The sequence below is a fragment of the Pantherophis guttatus genome, chromosome 5 (genome assembly GCF_059756535.1).
Source record: "Pantherophis guttatus breed Tessera chromosome 5, ASM5975653v1, whole genome shotgun sequence".
In the NCBI taxonomy this organism is placed as follows: Eukaryota; Metazoa; Chordata; class Lepidosauria; order Squamata; family Colubridae; genus Pantherophis; species Pantherophis guttatus.
This window is the reverse complement of record NC_142067.1, coordinates 25,758,339-25,775,935: the sequence shown is the minus strand read 5'-3', so window position 1 is coordinate 25,775,935 and position 17,597 is coordinate 25,758,339. Positions and strand designations below refer to the sequence as shown.

The 17,597-nt window shown below is 34.8% G+C and overlaps 1 protein-coding gene across 7 annotated transcripts in view; it reads right to left on the bottom strand.

Moving 5' to 3' along the window:
* FRY (FRY microtubule binding protein) overlaps nucleotides 1–17,597 on the bottom strand; it is a 179,952-nt gene that overhangs the window by 98,870 nt on the left and 63,485 nt on the right. For all 7 annotated transcript variants that reach the window (XM_060686269.2, XM_060686272.2, XM_060686267.2 and 4 more), the window contains 2 exons: nucleotides 12,837–13,036; nucleotides 258–311 (listed from right to left, as the gene is read on the bottom strand). In XM_060686269.2, the coding sequence (XP_060542252.2) occupies nucleotides 258–311; nucleotides 12,837–12,956 (174 nt within the window). In that variant the 5' untranslated portion in view covers nucleotides 12,957–13,036. The remainder of the gene's footprint in view (nucleotides 1–257; nucleotides 312–12,836; nucleotides 13,037–17,597) is intronic.

Below are 17,597 nucleotides of genomic sequence, written 5' to 3'. Positions count from 1 at the left end.
TGATGAATTGGCTCTACAATTGCGGGGCAGTACAATGATATAGTGTAGGTTCAGTCTTGCACTTTTTTTTCTAACCTACAATGGCTGAACAGTATATATTTTCTTAATAACAAAACTAAAATAAATTGAAGATATCAACAGCCTCAAAGGAGAAGATTAATCAAGTTGTAATTCTTCTGCTTTAGTCATATAAGTAACTGGAACTACAGTGCAGACAGCAAAAGAGATATAATTTACTTGTCTCCAATATAACTTACTTGATCAAACTGTGGATCTTCTCCATGTTGCAGAGATTTGCTCAATGGTTTTTCCTATAATAAAATATATAAGATATATTATTTATCATTGTAAAATGTTATTTGACTTGTTATATAGACATTTTATGTCAGAAGTCAATATAATTGAAAATGCTTTTCAGGATTCTGTACACAACATCAAATATCAAAACATATAATAAACATATAATAAATACCTCACTAAGGTAAGATTTATAAGCTATCTTGGGACCATAGCCAGAAACCTGCCTTCTTTGCTAGCATTTAGTTATAGACACAAGCTTACAAAACTGCTTTAAGTACTGAATCCTAATTTGTTAGTTCATTTACATGAATGGAAGAACAAAATAGCTCATACTGTGCATATTATTAAACTAGAATTTGGATCCAGAATTATGTACAGACCTAATATTTGAGAAATTACAATTAGCAGTCCTCAACTTACAATTATTTGTTCAGTGACTGTTTGCAGCTATGGTGATGGTGAACAAAGGGAAATGCATCAGTGCAACACACTGTGGTCACATTATCAAAATTTATCCTCCACTTACAAAGCAGAGGCACTTCGATTCCCCTCACTTGCCTATCTCCCACAACTTATCTCTATCCCTTTTGGCTCCAGCAGCCCTAGTTGACCTTTGCTGTTTTCTTGCTCCCATTGCTGACCAAGCATGCCTGCTCTGCCATTCATGAGGTAGCTGCTGACCACATGAGGCTTTCTTCCCAAGATTGTGCATGGTGATGTCCTCTCAAAACTTCTTCTCAAGATAGGTCAGTGGGGGGAATTGAAGGCAGTCCCTTATCTTACCAAGGCTTGGGGCTCGGAGGGAACAAAGCTTGGGGCTTGGATTGGAATGGGTCCTCAGCTGACAACTGCTGGAATTTGGTTAATAACGACAATGGGGATTGCCATCACTAAGTGATATGGCACATGACACTGCAATTTACATCTGCATTGCTCAGTGATGAAAATTTGAGTCCCAATTACCATCACTTGAAGGACTATTATAGTCATAATAGTCATATTGCCAGAGTAATCGAAGGGCGGGGTGAAGTGGGTTTTATCTTGCAGAAATTACAGAGGAAGAAAAGATTAATTTATACCCCATATACAATGTTCTAACTAGGTGTATTTTGCTCAGAATATTTTACAACAAAATGAAAATCTAGGGAAGGGTTGCTTTACATTGTTTTTCTTCATTGTTCCAGTCTTGGATTTGTATATTTATCATGCAAACTGTTGGCATCACTACAATATATATCTGTAAAATCTAGGAGACATTCTAGAAGACTGTCAGACTAATTATAATTACCCTTTTTAACATTAATGTCCTAAGTAACAATAGTCATCCTTTGTAAGTTTATAGGAAATAACCTTGAATGCATTAGGAGACAGACAAAAGTATTTTTAGTTCTTAAACTAGATTTCTCAGATTTCACCTGTCCCTGCGCTAACAAAGCCCTTGTTCTTTTGGAGTTCCTATTATCTGGGGCATGTTTCCCGTTTTAGTTCACCTTTGTATCTTTCCAAGCCTACTCCAAATATATGTTGTCTTTACTCAGTAATTTTATTCCTATCACCTTACCCTATCGTTAATTATTTAGTTCTTGTTCACACTCTAGCTGTTTTACCAGTCTGAATTTCACAGTGAAGCTGTGAAAATACACTGTGTCCAATTGTCAAATATGTGGTTAGCATGGGCAAGCAATGGATCACCTTGCTTTTTTTATTTTGAAGATTTTGTTCCAAGCAAATCAACTGACAAATTAAAGGGAAACAAATTATGATTATCACTAAGAGCGCTAAGGTTAGATGCAACTGAGTGGAAAAATTGCAACCTGGATATTACCTATAACAGAGGTGTCAAACTCGCATCGTCACGTCATCACATGATGTATGACTTTTCCCCCCTTTGCTAAAACGGGGGTGGGTGTGGCCAGTGCGTGACACATCCAGCCCGCAGGCCACAAGTTTGACACCCCGGACCTATAACATCCAATCTGTATCTTAAAAACATAAGCAACATCTTGGTGGATTGGATTCAAGGCCATTTAGTTTAGCACACTTTTCTTACAGAGGCCAATGGAGGCCCACTCGTCTCCCAGTAGATGCCTTCAGATGCATCATATCCTATTGCCTCCAGAGCTTCCCTAGGGCCCTTCCAAAGCACTTTCCTGATAACTGTCTACCAGAAACAAAGGAAAATAAAGTTCCAGGGATAAACGGAATGGAAGCAGGAAAAAGTCTGGTTTTCTTGAAATTATGTCACTGAATTCTTGTTCTGCCCTCTATGCAATCAACTTTTGCACATTAAAGTTATTTTATGGCATTTTGCAGGACTAACAAAAAGTTGAACCAAGTTCAGTTCTGCCTCAAGATATAGCAGATGGAAAAGCATGATTGCTCCATGCTGAGGAAATGAAGAACAAAGGCTCACAGATGGAAACAGATTAAAAAGGTATAGTTTTAGTTAGGAAAAACCAAGCAGCTTCACAAGTCAGCATAAAGGAATAGATGCACTCTCGTAACCTAATGGCTCTTTGCACTATTTAGAACTAATCAGAACAGGCACGACTAGGAACAATTGCTCTACTGAAGCAGAACTAAAGGTAGCTTCCAGGTTTTGAAGAGGCCTAAAATGCAAAACACTCACAAATGGGGAAATTAAGAGGAGAAATCATTGTTGTCATCCCTCAACACAAAATGCTCGCCGATTTTCTTTAAGACTTCAAACTAGAAATCAGTTCCAGAGAAATACCACAGCGGAATTTTAAAATCATGAAATGCAAATATAAAATTTCCAGAAATGAATTACAAGCTATGGTACAATATCTTTGTAGGGTTTTCCACCTTCCTGAAAAAAGGAAAACTGTTTTAGAAATGAACTCTTTAAAAAAAAGAAAAAGAAAAAAGATTCTCTTTCAAAATTTTAAGAAGAAAAAAAATCCAAGTCATTATCCAGCACTATTTTCTCTAAATAAACTATTACTAGCCAAGCGGCAGGTTGTTCACAAAGATTTACAAAAAGGATGTGGGCCATGACCCCAGTTACTTGAATAGGCAGTCCTGTGCCAATTAGTCATTATAGTGGAAATGGCTTCCTGGGAACATGAAAATTTCTCTCTCTGTTCAACTCAGAGAAAGGTCAGCCACAGAAGAGCAATCTGCCTGCCTGCACATGCTTTCTGGATTCATTTGATGAACGGGAAGGGAAATGATGCCGATGCCAGGAACACAGCAGAGGTCTCACTGGGTAACAACAGAGAAACGGCTGGTTCTGCGCCAGGAAGGCTGACAGATGATCATGCTGCTTGCACAATGCTTGCACAAAAGAAGAGAAGATGGTAGAGAATCAAAGATGGGTTATGCAAGTAGTCTGGTATAGACACAAAGATAATATTTGGCAGCAGCAGTCATGAGAAGAAAACATAAAATAAATGTTACTCTTAGGTGTATTGGGTTTAATTACTTTGGGACCCAATACTTTAGTGCATTTCTTTTATATGCTTTTCTCCCTAAATATAGTCATTGATTCTCTGTCTTCCCATTTTAGCAAAACTAATTTTTTTATGGAAATTAATCTCTTCTAAGAAATCGCTGCACAGAGATTTCTCAAGTCTCTATTTGGCTATTTACAGTGTTTGCAAAAAGGGAAGAACATTCTTTACTCCACCCAAATATGTCTATTGCAATTTATTCACTATCTTTCATATTGGAAGGCTAAATACAGAGCCAAAATCTACAGCCACTAAATTTAGTACAAAAGGGGTTTATTCATTTTCAATGATTCACTGTATTTTGGACTGAAGCAGCTGTTATATAAGAACCAAAGAACACCAAATAAACATATTCCTATCTTAATAAACAATGTCCCATTAAAGTCTCATTTTCATATCCTGAACTTTCATCAGAAGAATATATAATGAATTTTAGAAAAAGAGGTAATCTAGTTTTTTCACAAAATATATTTTAAAAAATTAAAATTGAAAACGCTTTCAAGATCACAATTATTTCTCTTCATCATAATGATTTTTAAAAGTCATAAATAATTACAGTTTGTGAGATAATAGAGAAGAATTACAACATCCCCAAAAGATGTTTTGTTTCTTGAACTCAATAGTAAATTTCAAATTAAAGTGTGAACTCCTTCTTGGTTTACAAATATTCTTCCAATTATTCTTTTTTAGCTTGTAGATTTGAGTACAGGGAATCCTCAAGTTATGACCATAATTGAGTCCAAACTTTATGTTGCTAAGTGAAACATTTAAGTGAGTTTTGCCCCATTTTACTACTTTTCTTGCCACAGTTGTTAAGTGAATCATTGCATTTGTTAAGTTAGTAACAGGGTTGCTGTCAATCTTATTGATTTTGCTTTTCAGAAGGTCGCAAAAGATGATCACATGATCCCAGGACACTGCAACCGTCATAAATATGAAACCAATTGCCAAGCATCTGTATTTTGATCAGTCCAAAGAAGAGGACCAGGAAAAGGAAACATTAATATTATCTGCGGAAATGATGCAGACAAAAGAGAGATGATTACCGAGACTCTGGTCTGAACAATCTGGATGATGGCCTATTAACAAAGGTTTGAAAAGCATGCACTGACATGTTGGCAGAAAGCAATTGATCCATTCAGAGAATAAATAATTTCCACAAAATTTATGAACAAGGTAGAAGTCATCTGTTCCCTCACACATATATCAATATATATAATCATAAATAAAAATGCAAATGAAATATGCAAATAAAAAATGACCACATTAAATATTTATATAATATAATTCAAATTAATCATAGCAAACTGTAATATATTAGCTGCATGGATATATCACACTTCTTTGATTAAAAGCTGCTTCTGCCACAAGGAAAAAAACTCTACTATGAGAACAGAAGGAAATTCCTAGGCAGGTGTTCAGATATCTCTTCCTTCCTGGAGGGAGGGGGCCTTTGTGAATATGCCAGAACGGGGAAGAGGGATGTCATCTTTTTAAGCTGACTGCTATTATTCCCAGCAAGAAAAGTGCTAATTTCAACTGAATGTTGATCTTTAAAATTTTTTATATCATTATATGTATTTGAACCCACAAAGATTCCATTATTAAATAGATGCAGAATTTGAATACAAGTAATGAAGATGTAACAATGGGAATTTAAGCTTACTCTAAATATTATATTCATAGAAAATGGGTGTAAGATATTTTACATTGGTATTATTGTAGTTTTTATTGCTAAAGTTGATAATTCATTTTCTAAAAATTGTTTTGAACTGTAATAAATAGGTCAGATTTTTTTTTCCTGTTTGGAAAATGATTCATACTAGAATGAAATAAATTTTAAAAGTCAAATTTCCATTTCAACCTGCAATAATTTATTAAGCCATATCTTCCCTCTAAGTAAACTGAATTACTTTTGTTTACTGCTGGAAGGATATTGTGTGCTTCTTATTGAAAAGGTCATCTGATTGTCTCTTTGGAAAAATGATTAAACAAATTGTGGGAGTACATTTCAATGTCCAAAATAACTCTGTACCTTAACTAGTAAAACAGAAACAGAATTGTATTCCAACTTATTTGTGACTCTACCAAGATTTGGGTTTTCAATGTTCACATTTTAGTTTCATGGGACATTTAAATCAGAATAAATTTCCAATTTTGCCTTGGTGATTCATACTGTGTTAAGCATGGTTCTTGATATGAATCCTTGCTTAGAACTTCGATTTTTAGTTTCTTATATATTATATTCATTTGTTCATAATTGATTAATGATATACTGGAAAATTATAATTTCCTAGACATCTTGGATTCTTTGTTTACTTATTTATCCATTACTTCAGTATTTTCTTTGTCTTTTAAAAATTGTTATTGTTCGCGTATTTTTTGTGACATGTTTAATAAAAAAATAATATAAAGGAAGGAAATACCCAAAATTTAGATAAGTATTTTAATTTGGAAATATCAGGCAAAAGCAAGATGCAGGAACATTTTTGGCAACCTCTTTTAAACCACAGAAATCTGCTAATACTAATAAAAAATAAATAAATAATATGCAGATAAATTGAGTAATAATTCATGTAAAATTTTCAACTTAATGAATGGGATATTTTATGGCTGTCAGACCTCAACTTCAATTGATATAATGAGTAAGGCATGAGAGGAGCTCAAAAGACCTTAACACACTGATAGACTTATTATCAACTTAACTACTGCTTTAATATGTTTTGAAAGTGGACTTGTTCTTAATGCAAAACTTGATTTTCTACCCTTATGGAAAAAATAAAAACAGTACAAGAAAGACATTCCTGAAAATATCTTTAAAACATCAAACTGAGTTTTATTTGAATTCTGATGTATACCCCAAACATATCCTCAATTGTCAATAAAAATATTAGATCTATCTATCTGTTATGAAAGGAAAAGCCCAAAGCAATGATTCCCTTTTCTGATAGGCTTCTGGCATTTGAGACATGGCTATAGAGTCTAACAATCTCCCATTTAAAGTATGACAGGGCACTGCATCTTCAAAAAAATGAAAACTGCAATTAGTTGATATTAGAGTAGCAAAATTATTAAACTGGGACAGGCTGTGTTTTATTGGCTGTACCACTTTCCAATGCATTTCCAAACTCAAATCCAAATGCTGATTTTACTTCAACATCTTACTACAGCATGGGATCTAGTTATATGAAAGATTGCTTTCTTCCATTTGTACTTATCTGAAATTTTGATCTACAGACACCAGGCTTGAGTACATAAACAAATTAACCATAAAGTAGACAACCTTTCTGAAAGTGATATTCTGATATGGAAAAGTTCTGAGACTGAAGCTGTTTTTAGAGTCTTCTTTAGAAGTATGCAGAATTATCTGAAGCAGGGAAAGTACTTTGGATCTGCATAGGCATGCATACTCACTGCATCTGTCAACAGACTGATAAAGAAGCTGTGTTCGGATGGAATTCCAACGGAATTTTATAAAAACTGCCAGTCTGCAATAGACGAACTACTACTACAAGTTCTCAATGAGGCACTGCTGGAAGCAGAAACACCTAAATCTTGGGCCGAAACAATTATCTCACTCATCCCCAAAGAAGATACGGATCCGACTAAAGTCCAAAATTATAGACCCATCTCGCTGTTAAATGTAGATTATAAACTATTCACGACAATTATAGCACAGAGGCTGAAAACAATTATACATAATTATATACACCCCGACCAAAATGGTTTTGTCCCAAGGAGACAAATAAAAAACAACATGAGGACAATAATAAACGTTCTCGAATACTATGAGCAAAACATCAATAATCAGGTAGCGCTAATCTTTCTCGACGCGCAAAAGGCGTTCGACAATTTGAACTGGAAATTCCTTATAGCACAACTGCAGATTATGAATTTCGGCGACAAATTCCTGAAAATGATTAAGAAAATATATTCTTCCCAGACAGCAAGAATTATAATTAATGGAGATATGACCGAAAAAATAAGCATCCAAAAGGGGGTAAGACAAGGATGCCCGATATCGCCTCTACTGTTTATAATCTCACTGGAAGTCCTTCTAAAGGAAGTAAGAAAGGAAGAAGAAATAAAAGGACTGAAGATAAGGAATGAGGAGTATAAACTACAGGCTTTCGCGGATGATGTGGTCTTCATAGTGGAACAACCGGAAGTAGCGGGAGTCAAATTATTAGAGAAGATAGAGGAGTATGGCAAAGTGGCGGGGCTTAAGATCAATAAACAAAAAACCAAAGTCTTGACCAAAAATATGACAATGACACAAGAGGAAAAATTAGAAGAAGAATTAGGAATGCAAATTGCGAAGAAAGTAAAATATTTGGGAATTTGGCTTACTACAAAAGCAACAACTATTAGAGAGGACAATTACATTAAATTGATGAAGCAAATTAGAAAAGACTTGGAAAGATGGAATAAGGTACAACTATCATTTCTTGGCAGAATAGCGTCTGTAAAGATGAACATATTACCAAGACTCCTATATCTCTTCCAAGTGATACCAATTGGTCCGGGAAAAGATTTCTTTAAGGATCTCAATAAGACAATAATGAAATACATCTGGCAAGGAAAGAAAGCTAGAATTAAAATAAGATGCTTACAGGACACAAAGGAGAAGGGAGGCCTAGGTCTACCAGACTGGGAGCTATATTACAAGGCGGCGGCGTTGAATTGGATCAGAGAATGGATAGATCTATCAAATAGGAGAACGCTATACTTGGAGGGATTTGATCTGAGTCGAGGTTGGCATGCCTTTCTGTGGGAAGGCACAGACAAGCAACATCCGTACTTCCAGAGACATGTAATAAGAGGTGCACTATATAAAACATGGCAAGATATCAGAAGGCAACACTATAGTAAAATCCCACGATGGTTGTCGCCTATGGAGGCACTAATTTATCCAAACACTATAGAAATAGGAAAGATGCGGAAATATCAAGAATTGTTGAGTAGTGAGGGAGACCTACTTACGAGACAAGAACTGGAAAGACGAGGCATTATGATTGATTGGTGGCCATACCTTCAAATTGAGTCAAAATATACAGCAGACCGGAGACATTATGATTTTCAAAGCCAACCAAGTGAACTAGATAAAATTTTAAAAGGCACAGATGAGAAAATAATATCTAAAATTTATGGATATTTAATAAGGTATAAATTAGAGGAGGAAACAGTGAAAGAAAACATGGTAAGCTGGGCAAGAAATATAGGTCACAATATAGAGTTGGATAGATGGGACAAGCTATGGGCAGAAAATTATAAGATGACACTGTCGATTCCATACAAAGAAAATTTATACAAGATATTTTATAGATGGCACCTTCCTCCGGCACGTTTGGCTAAAATGTTTCCAAACACATCACCAATGTGTTGGAAGTGCAAGACACAAATGGGGACATATTACCATCTCTGGTGGTCTTGCAGGAAGGCACAACGCTACTGGCAAGAGATTAAGAGAATAATCGAAGAAACAACGAGGCAAAGTGTAGAAATGAAACCAGAACTCTTTCTATTTGGAATGACTACACCACAGTGTACCAAGGAGATAAAATATCTTACCATCCACATATTGACAGCGGCACGTATAGTGTACGCTCAGAATTGGAAATCCGAGATAATACCAACAGAAGAAAAAATAATAACAAAAATAAATGAATGCGCAGAGATGAATAGGCTCACAAAAGAGCTCCAAGATAAAGAGAACACTGACTTTTATTTAGTTTGGCAAAAATGGTACACATGGTTAGAAAGAAGGATAGGGCCAACAACATAGGACATTAGGAGAACATAACTCAAGAATTGCAGAAATAGATACATGAGATGAGCCGTAGGATTGTATAAATAAATGGTTAATATGTTTGTAGAAAGATACTGCTGAACTTCAATGAATATATCAAGGTATAAGCAAGTGAATTTGTAAATAGTATGATTAAGGAAAATTGGTTAAATGGGCATTAATCACCGATGCGAAGGTTTTCTAGAAGTTAGTCGATTGACTCTTTGTTAATGTATAAGTGTTTACATGTATTTGTGTTTTATGTTTGTTTATGTTAATAAAACTTAAAAAAAAAAAAAAAAGAAGCTGTGTTTTTTTCTCAGCTTGCATTGTAGCTCTGTGGTTCCAGGAAAATATATGCTTGTGCTAAGAAGGCAGCAGTAGCTGAGCCAACCTGTGGCTTAGGCAGTACCTAAAGTGCCCTGCATCTTGACTTAGTTTAATAAGAAAAGGTATATTCTGTGGTGAGGTTTTGTGGACATTTGAACTAAGTACATATTCAAAACTGTGGTTATGGTAGAGAGCCTTAAATGTAATCTGCAAACGATTCCCACTTAAATTATATCCCGTTTTTGAGATATTAGATTTTTACTTGTTTAATGGGTTTTAGTCGTAAGGTTCTTAATTTTTCGGCCAAAGGATATAATTCTTTTACATTTTTAACTTTTGTATTGGATGTTTTTTACTTGGCTGTGCACCGCACTGAGTCCACCAGGAGAAGGGCGGTATACAAATTTAAATAAATAAATAAATAAAAATTATGGCTATGTATGTCATCTGAACAAATGCTAAGTCCTCTACAAGCAAATGAACAGAAATGGTGCAAAAAAGAACCCTTCCTGCAACAGAATACAACAAGATGGTGGCACAGTGGATAAAATGCAGTATTGCTGTCATTCGATCCTGACTGGCTCAAGGTTGACGTAGCCTTCCATCCTTCTGAGGTCGGTAAAATGCAGATCCAGATTGTTGGGGGCAATCTGTGAATTGCTTACAGAGTGTTGTAATTTTTAGCACTGTCACTATCAAATATTTAGTGATAAGTATATTTTTTCTTTTCATTTGAAATAAATAGAAATTTAACATTTCACTAGTTTTCATTCAATGCATCTGTTAGACTACAGTATGATTTGTAAAGGCCACTTATCTTGTTCTAGTAATGTGGGCCTAATTCAAATATAGAAAAGTTGAATTAACTATAGTGATGGACCAATTCTTGTATATCTATGGTTCTAAAATATTCTCCATTTTTCATTTTGACTCTAATCTCTGTGGAAAAATACAGGTTTATTAGCAGTTAAGGAGCCTTGAACTATTCTGAAAGAAATACATTTTAAAATCTTCAGGAACGAGAAGCATTTTGCTCCCTATAGGCATAAAGTCATCAGTAAAACAGTCTCCTTTCACATAGAATATAGTATATGAAAAGTGCCTAAAGGCTCACAATCATGTTAGAGCCTGTACTATATCAGATAGGGTGCCCCCAAATTATTACAAAATTATTCATTTCTCTCTAATAGATTAATAGATAAGGTTGATATTATATACAGTTACTCCATATAGTCAAAGAGACACAATGACACAATGAAAAAGTTGTGTGAACTATGTCATTGGACCATGAAAACGCTGACCAAAACTCATTGATTTTTTTCAGGAGAATGAATACGGCATAGATTCTTCCATTATCTTTTAAGTGTTATTTTAAAAGTATCTCACAAGCACAGTCATAAACTAGATATTCTTTGGAAAATATAATTCTGCTTTGCTACCTTATGTCATGGAATAGGCTTGAATTAAATTTCATATCTGAAACTGGTCACTCTGACTTTTTGTTTTCTACCAATGTTATTTCACATATTTCATTTCCTGAAGCTCCTCAAAGAATCAATAATTTCCACAGGATCAGCAGTCAGGGAGAGGTCATTCAATAAGAGCAACCCTATTGAGAACCTTGGTAGTCTAACAAGGCATTGGACAGAGTTGTCCACAAGATAACTGGGAAAACATAGTGTCATCTTGAAACCCTATGGACCCATTAAGAGCCACTGTAAAGCTACAGACTTTGCTGGCTTCAGTTAGATCCATCACTATAAGAAAGTGATCTTCCTACAACAAGGGATTTATGGAAAAGTCCATAAGAACCAAGTAACATTTTCTATCTCCAAGATAAAGGCCAGATACTGTATATAAATCAGGCTAGTGATGTCCAAGCCTATAGTTATCATGGCAGCCAGAAATTCCTAAACTATTTTTGAACCCAGAAAGAGGAAGCAGAAATTTCTCCAAGTCAGCAGCCTGGGTGAATAAACATCCAGTATAGTAATGACATCAAGAGGCTGGATGGTAAAAGAATGGTAAAAGAGCAACACCCTCTACTTTGCCCAAAAGCTAATCTCACAAATATCAGCAATGTTTCTCATAACACCCATAGTGTGCCAATATATTATTGTCACTTCTTTCCCCTTGCTCCAAGAGCTGACAGAGCACATGAAACCTGGTCAAAGAAATTTCAGTGACAGCCATACACCTCCTTCCCCCTTCGTCAAGCCAGCTCTTGGTGATACATGTCAGGTTTCTCCTGTTATCCACAACTGACTATGGATGGTGCTAAATATATTATAGGCAAACTTGGCATTCAAAAGAATAATCCTGAACCCAGTCTGATGCAAATGCCTGGGTTGTTAAATCTTGTTAATCATTTTTGTCAACATATTAGAGCAAGGATGTGAAACTCAAGGCCTGCGGCCAAAACTGGTCTGCGGGGTACTTAAATCTGGCCTGCAGGACGGGCCTGGAAATAACAAAGGACCGGCCCACGGTGCCTCTGGCAGCCAAAATGGGCGTGAGGCCCCCTGTGCCTCATTTTGGCTGGCACGGTGCTGCAGGAGGCCGTCCAAGCTGAAAACAGTGCGCGGAGGGCCTCACGCCCCATTTTGGTTGCTAGAGGTACTGCATGAGATGTCCATTCTGTCTCCGCCCCCCGGCTGGCCCACGGAGGAGAACTACAATGCTGATCCATGCCTCGAAGGAATCCAATTTGACACCCTTGTATTAGAATTATATTTCCCTTATCCACCGAGTTGGGCAAGGCAACATATTTTCCAAGTGCATTCCATACATATTTCTTATTTTAGTGAAGTTGCTATTTTACAGGTTTTTAATCCCCCCACAGAGTAAAACAGTCATATTCCATTGGTTCAAGAGATTCTAGCAAATTGATTGCAAATTAGTTTTAGTTCATTCTACACTGAAATGTTAATTTTTCTTTGACTTACCAGAGGTTCTGCCATGATGATGCGGATCTTGCGTTCAGCCAGGGTGGTAAAGTTAACAAATAAACTTTTCAAGACATATTCTCCAGGCTTACTATCTGGATCAACATTGATAGGTAGCATGGTTGGAGGTCCCTTTTCCTTTTGTGTGCCAGAAACAGAAGGGACGGGTGGTTTAATGTATCCGTTACCCACTGGAGATGCTGAAAATTAAAAATGCAATATATACTTAATAAAACATAATTTAGATTACAAAATGATTTTATTCCAATATAGACTAAATAATCTTATAATTTTATTCCAATATAGACTATATAATCTTATTAAGCAGCTTGCAAAGTGCAGATTGTTAAAATATTGAATGGATTAAAGCCTAATATTATTTTTAATGTGAATATGTAAAGACATTGTAGAGCTGTTAAAATTAAATATTAGGCAGTGGCACTATCTTCTAAAATGCTGAACACAAAGAAGATAAAAGCACACCGAGAGTCTGAAACTGTATTACTCAAATAAAGTATTATAGCCAGTTCCTTTCGTGTGTGTCTGTGTGTATAACCACAAGAGCATAATACTCACACACAAATACACAGAAATAAGCTAATTATATTGCAGGGAGAATCTCAGACAAGGGGATGTAGATTTCCCTGTACAATCTTTTCTGAACAACAGTCTCTCTTCTGCTGTGCTCTCCTAGTATTTCATTAAGAAATAACGATGCCATCATATAATGGTGTCATTAAGGTTATATGCAGTTACATCTTTCGAAAAGGTTTTATAAGAAGCTTTCTTAATTAGTGGTTGTAATGAGCTCCACATAACTCAGGGGGAGCTGCTTCCAAAAATGCGGTAAGGTTTGGCAGGAAATAACTCTAATTACAACAAATAGGAATGTAACAGTGCAGAATGAGCGAAAAAGAATAAGAAATAAGTAAAACCCAGAGAAATCAGGATTTTAAAAGGCAAAATAAATATTGTGCCAGATTGAATGTTTGTCTAGAATGATGAATACTGATGGGAATATTAAATACTGATAAATAAGTCACACAACTATTCATATCTGAAAGTTGCATTTAAAGTTGGATGCTCCACTCCCTCCGGGAGGCAGTCTAAACAGGCAATATTTCTTTAAGCTGATACACATTTTTCATAATAATCCCCAGAAGTGAAATATAGTTAGCACACTGAACTCTGATTTTGCATAGTAGTCAATATTAATCAGAAGCAGATTGACTTAATTCTCAATTTTTTCTATTTGGATAAATCAAGCTAATGTAAGAGGACACCACACAAATTAATTTTTTGGTCACTTTTCTGTTGTTTACATAACAAAAAAAGTAGTTTTATTTTTCCATACCAAGAATTACAGCATACAATTCAAGCTTTATCATATAAGAGACTTTTTCTTTAACCCTTCCTGTTTTTTTAACTAACATTATTCCAAATACATATAGTTTTCCTGGCTTATTCCTACACTCACTTGAAATCAGCATAATAAGCCACCATTTACTAAATATAGATTATCAATATTCTAAATATTGCTTTAAATGTGAAAATGTTTGGCTGGTGCAGACTATTCTAACATAGCATCTTCATCTTATATATGTGACAAGTGAGTCAGATATAACAGCATTATCAACAACCGTTACTCTTGAAAGTAACAGAGTATCCATGGACAATAAGAGGGCAGATTAAGGTAAAATGTAAACAAAAATTGAATTGAATTCATATTTTTTATTCTATAGTAAAACTACTTGAGGTATTGTTAGTCCTGTAAATTTATAGTCTTCTTTCTTTTACATCTCCCCATGTCAAAAATCTTAAATACTACAGACAATTTCCAAACAATCAAAACAATCAATTTGTTGCTGAAAATTATCTAGGAATTAACAAAACACATACATGATTCTGAGATTTTTAGGCTGTAGATTACCTCTTATCATTTAACTTTATTTATGTTCAAGAAAATTTCTTAATTTCAACTGTTTTTCCACTCAAGGAACACCACAATGGCAACAAGTATCAGTACACCACGTACTTTCACTTTACTTAAACTACCGTTACAATTTAATTACCATTAAGTTACCACTCTAATTTTATAATTAAAATAAATTATAAAATATAAAATTAAGAAAAATGAAACATAAATATCCCATTCCTGTGGTTATGCATCAATTAGCTATTTTTCCCCTGGCCAAAAATAAATATCTAAATATCTAAATTATCCTGGCTGATAATCTTTCTCCACCTTCAACCCTTTATTACCAAATTTTCTTCCTATATCATAGTGCTGTGTCTTTTATGATAATTAGAATTAAATACGGCAGATAACATGACACATGCATTAGAAGAATTCAAGATAAAAATGATGCCCTTTCCATAGCTTTTCAAATACACAATAAAACCAAAGATATTCCTTTGATTATAAAGCAAAATCAATGAAGAAAAATATTATCAGGCAAAACCCGAACCTCATTAAGTTTACCAAAAACAGGCAGTATTTTTGTTATCTGCCCACATCTATATCTATAAATATATATATATATATATATATATATATATATATATATATATATATATATATATATATATATATATATATATGGTTTTTAAATACAAACTCTAACAAGTCAATTTAAAATTCAAACTTATGGGAAAGCTTTTTGTCTTTCTTTTTTTTACCTACCAAGTCCTTTTATTAAGCTGATCACACTGGATCGCCGCCAGCAGGCCAGTGAAATCTCCATGAGGATGACAATATCAAAAAAATTCCCGATCATAAAATTTTTTTGTTTCTATAGCTGAGAAAAAAAAAAATGACTTGCTTCATGTCCCTAGCTTGGTCATTTTGTTACAGAAGTTTTTATTAACTTCAGATTCAAAGCTAGAACTTTGGGGTTTTAAATGACGACAACCTGCAGCTTCCTGATCAGAACACATTTTCCATAACCAGAGGTAATTTTTAGCCTCAGTGTATGATGATGATCTACAACTTGCAGAGTAGCTGCCAGCCTATATTTATCCACAAGCACATACTATACTGACAGATTAGCAAAACTACTTCATGCACTCCAAGCACATGAGACTTGCTTGTATAGCCTGCGTAAACAACTCTTGCATACCAACAACATACATTATCGTACAGACCATGGTGAAGGTAGCATTTCTCCCCAGAAAAGTTAGGCAACACTGAGATAACACAGAATAAATGATAAAAACATTTGCTTTGTAACCAAAGGTCCTAAATCACACATAGAAACAATATGAATTCCTTTAGACACAACACAGAGGGCGTCCTTTTAACAGTGTCAAAAGAAGTGTGAAATTGCACATCCTCAAAGAAAGTTATAGTTTATACTGTGACTAAAATTTGCACATTTGTTGAGGACAAACCCTCCATGCTTATTCCTGAACAGGATTAGAATATTAAACTAGTATGAAATATCAACACTGAATAGAATTTAATATGCTACAATTCACAGCAAATGTAAGATGATTTACAAAATGTTTTTAAACCACCAAGAACTACATGAACATTTCTAGGCATTTACCCGAGTCAGGACTGACTACAAAACTCACACGTACACCATCTAAAATGTTAAAAACAGCAGCATAAAATGAATTCTATGGAAATTATATTAACTATAATGAATAGAAAGTTATTCCAAAGAAAAAAGTGAAATTTCCAACAACTGCATTTAAGCTTGAATTGACAAGCTATTATTTATAATACAAATAACAATAACTACATCTATGTCAAAAGGAAACATTTATCTTCTCAAGAACAAATTAAAATGAAAAATGCAAGATGGCTCACATCTGATTAGCTGCCAAGAATAGTGCAAGACTGTCTACAACCTCTCTTCTTCAATTCATAGAGTCGTATCTTTCCAACAATGAATCTTGGTATCTTAGGCAGAGATCATAAGGAGTTTCTCCAAACAAACTTGCTAAAACTAAGAGCAGCTAACTAACAGTTCACCACCCACCCAGCCCCAAGAGGGTGGAACCAGAAAGAGAAGAAGGGAAGACTTCAGCCTACTGAATTCTGCTTCTGATCAATAAATATACATTTCTTGTGTATTTAGGATTTAGGGAGATCCTCTCAACTTTCTTTATAGAAAGAAAGTCGGGATATAAATAGATATAGATCCTTCAATTGTATAGATATATAGATCATCAAGAGCACAAAGTTTAGAAATGTAGAATATAGATAAAGAATATAGGTGGATATAGAGATCTATCTATAATATAGATAGAGATCTATCTATAATATAGGTAGATATAGAGAGATGTAGAATAAAGAATATTCTATAGAGATAGAATAGAGGTATCAAAAGCACAATGACTAAGCCAAAGTAAACAGGATATGGAATCAAACCAATTAATTAGTAAAAGTCTGTAGACATTCTCTGTCATCCAGGTCATGGTGGTCCCAAAGGTGCTTTTTCAGGAGGCAACTGGACTTTCTTGTTTTTTCTTTGAAGACGTTTCGCTTCTTATCCAAGAAGCTTCTTTAGCTCTGACAGGATAGCTTCCATTCCCCACTGTTCTGTCAGAGCTGAAGAAGCTTCTTGGATGAGAAGCGAAACGTCTTCAAAGAAAAAACAAGAAAGTCCAGTTGCCTCCTGAAAAAAGCACAATTGGGACAATTAATTAGTACTGTAGCTAACTTCCAGTCACTTTAGGAGTTTACATGGTGTGTGATAGTGCTATAAGGTAAATGTCAAAGACAGTTTTTCTACTTGTAAAAGATGCTGCAGA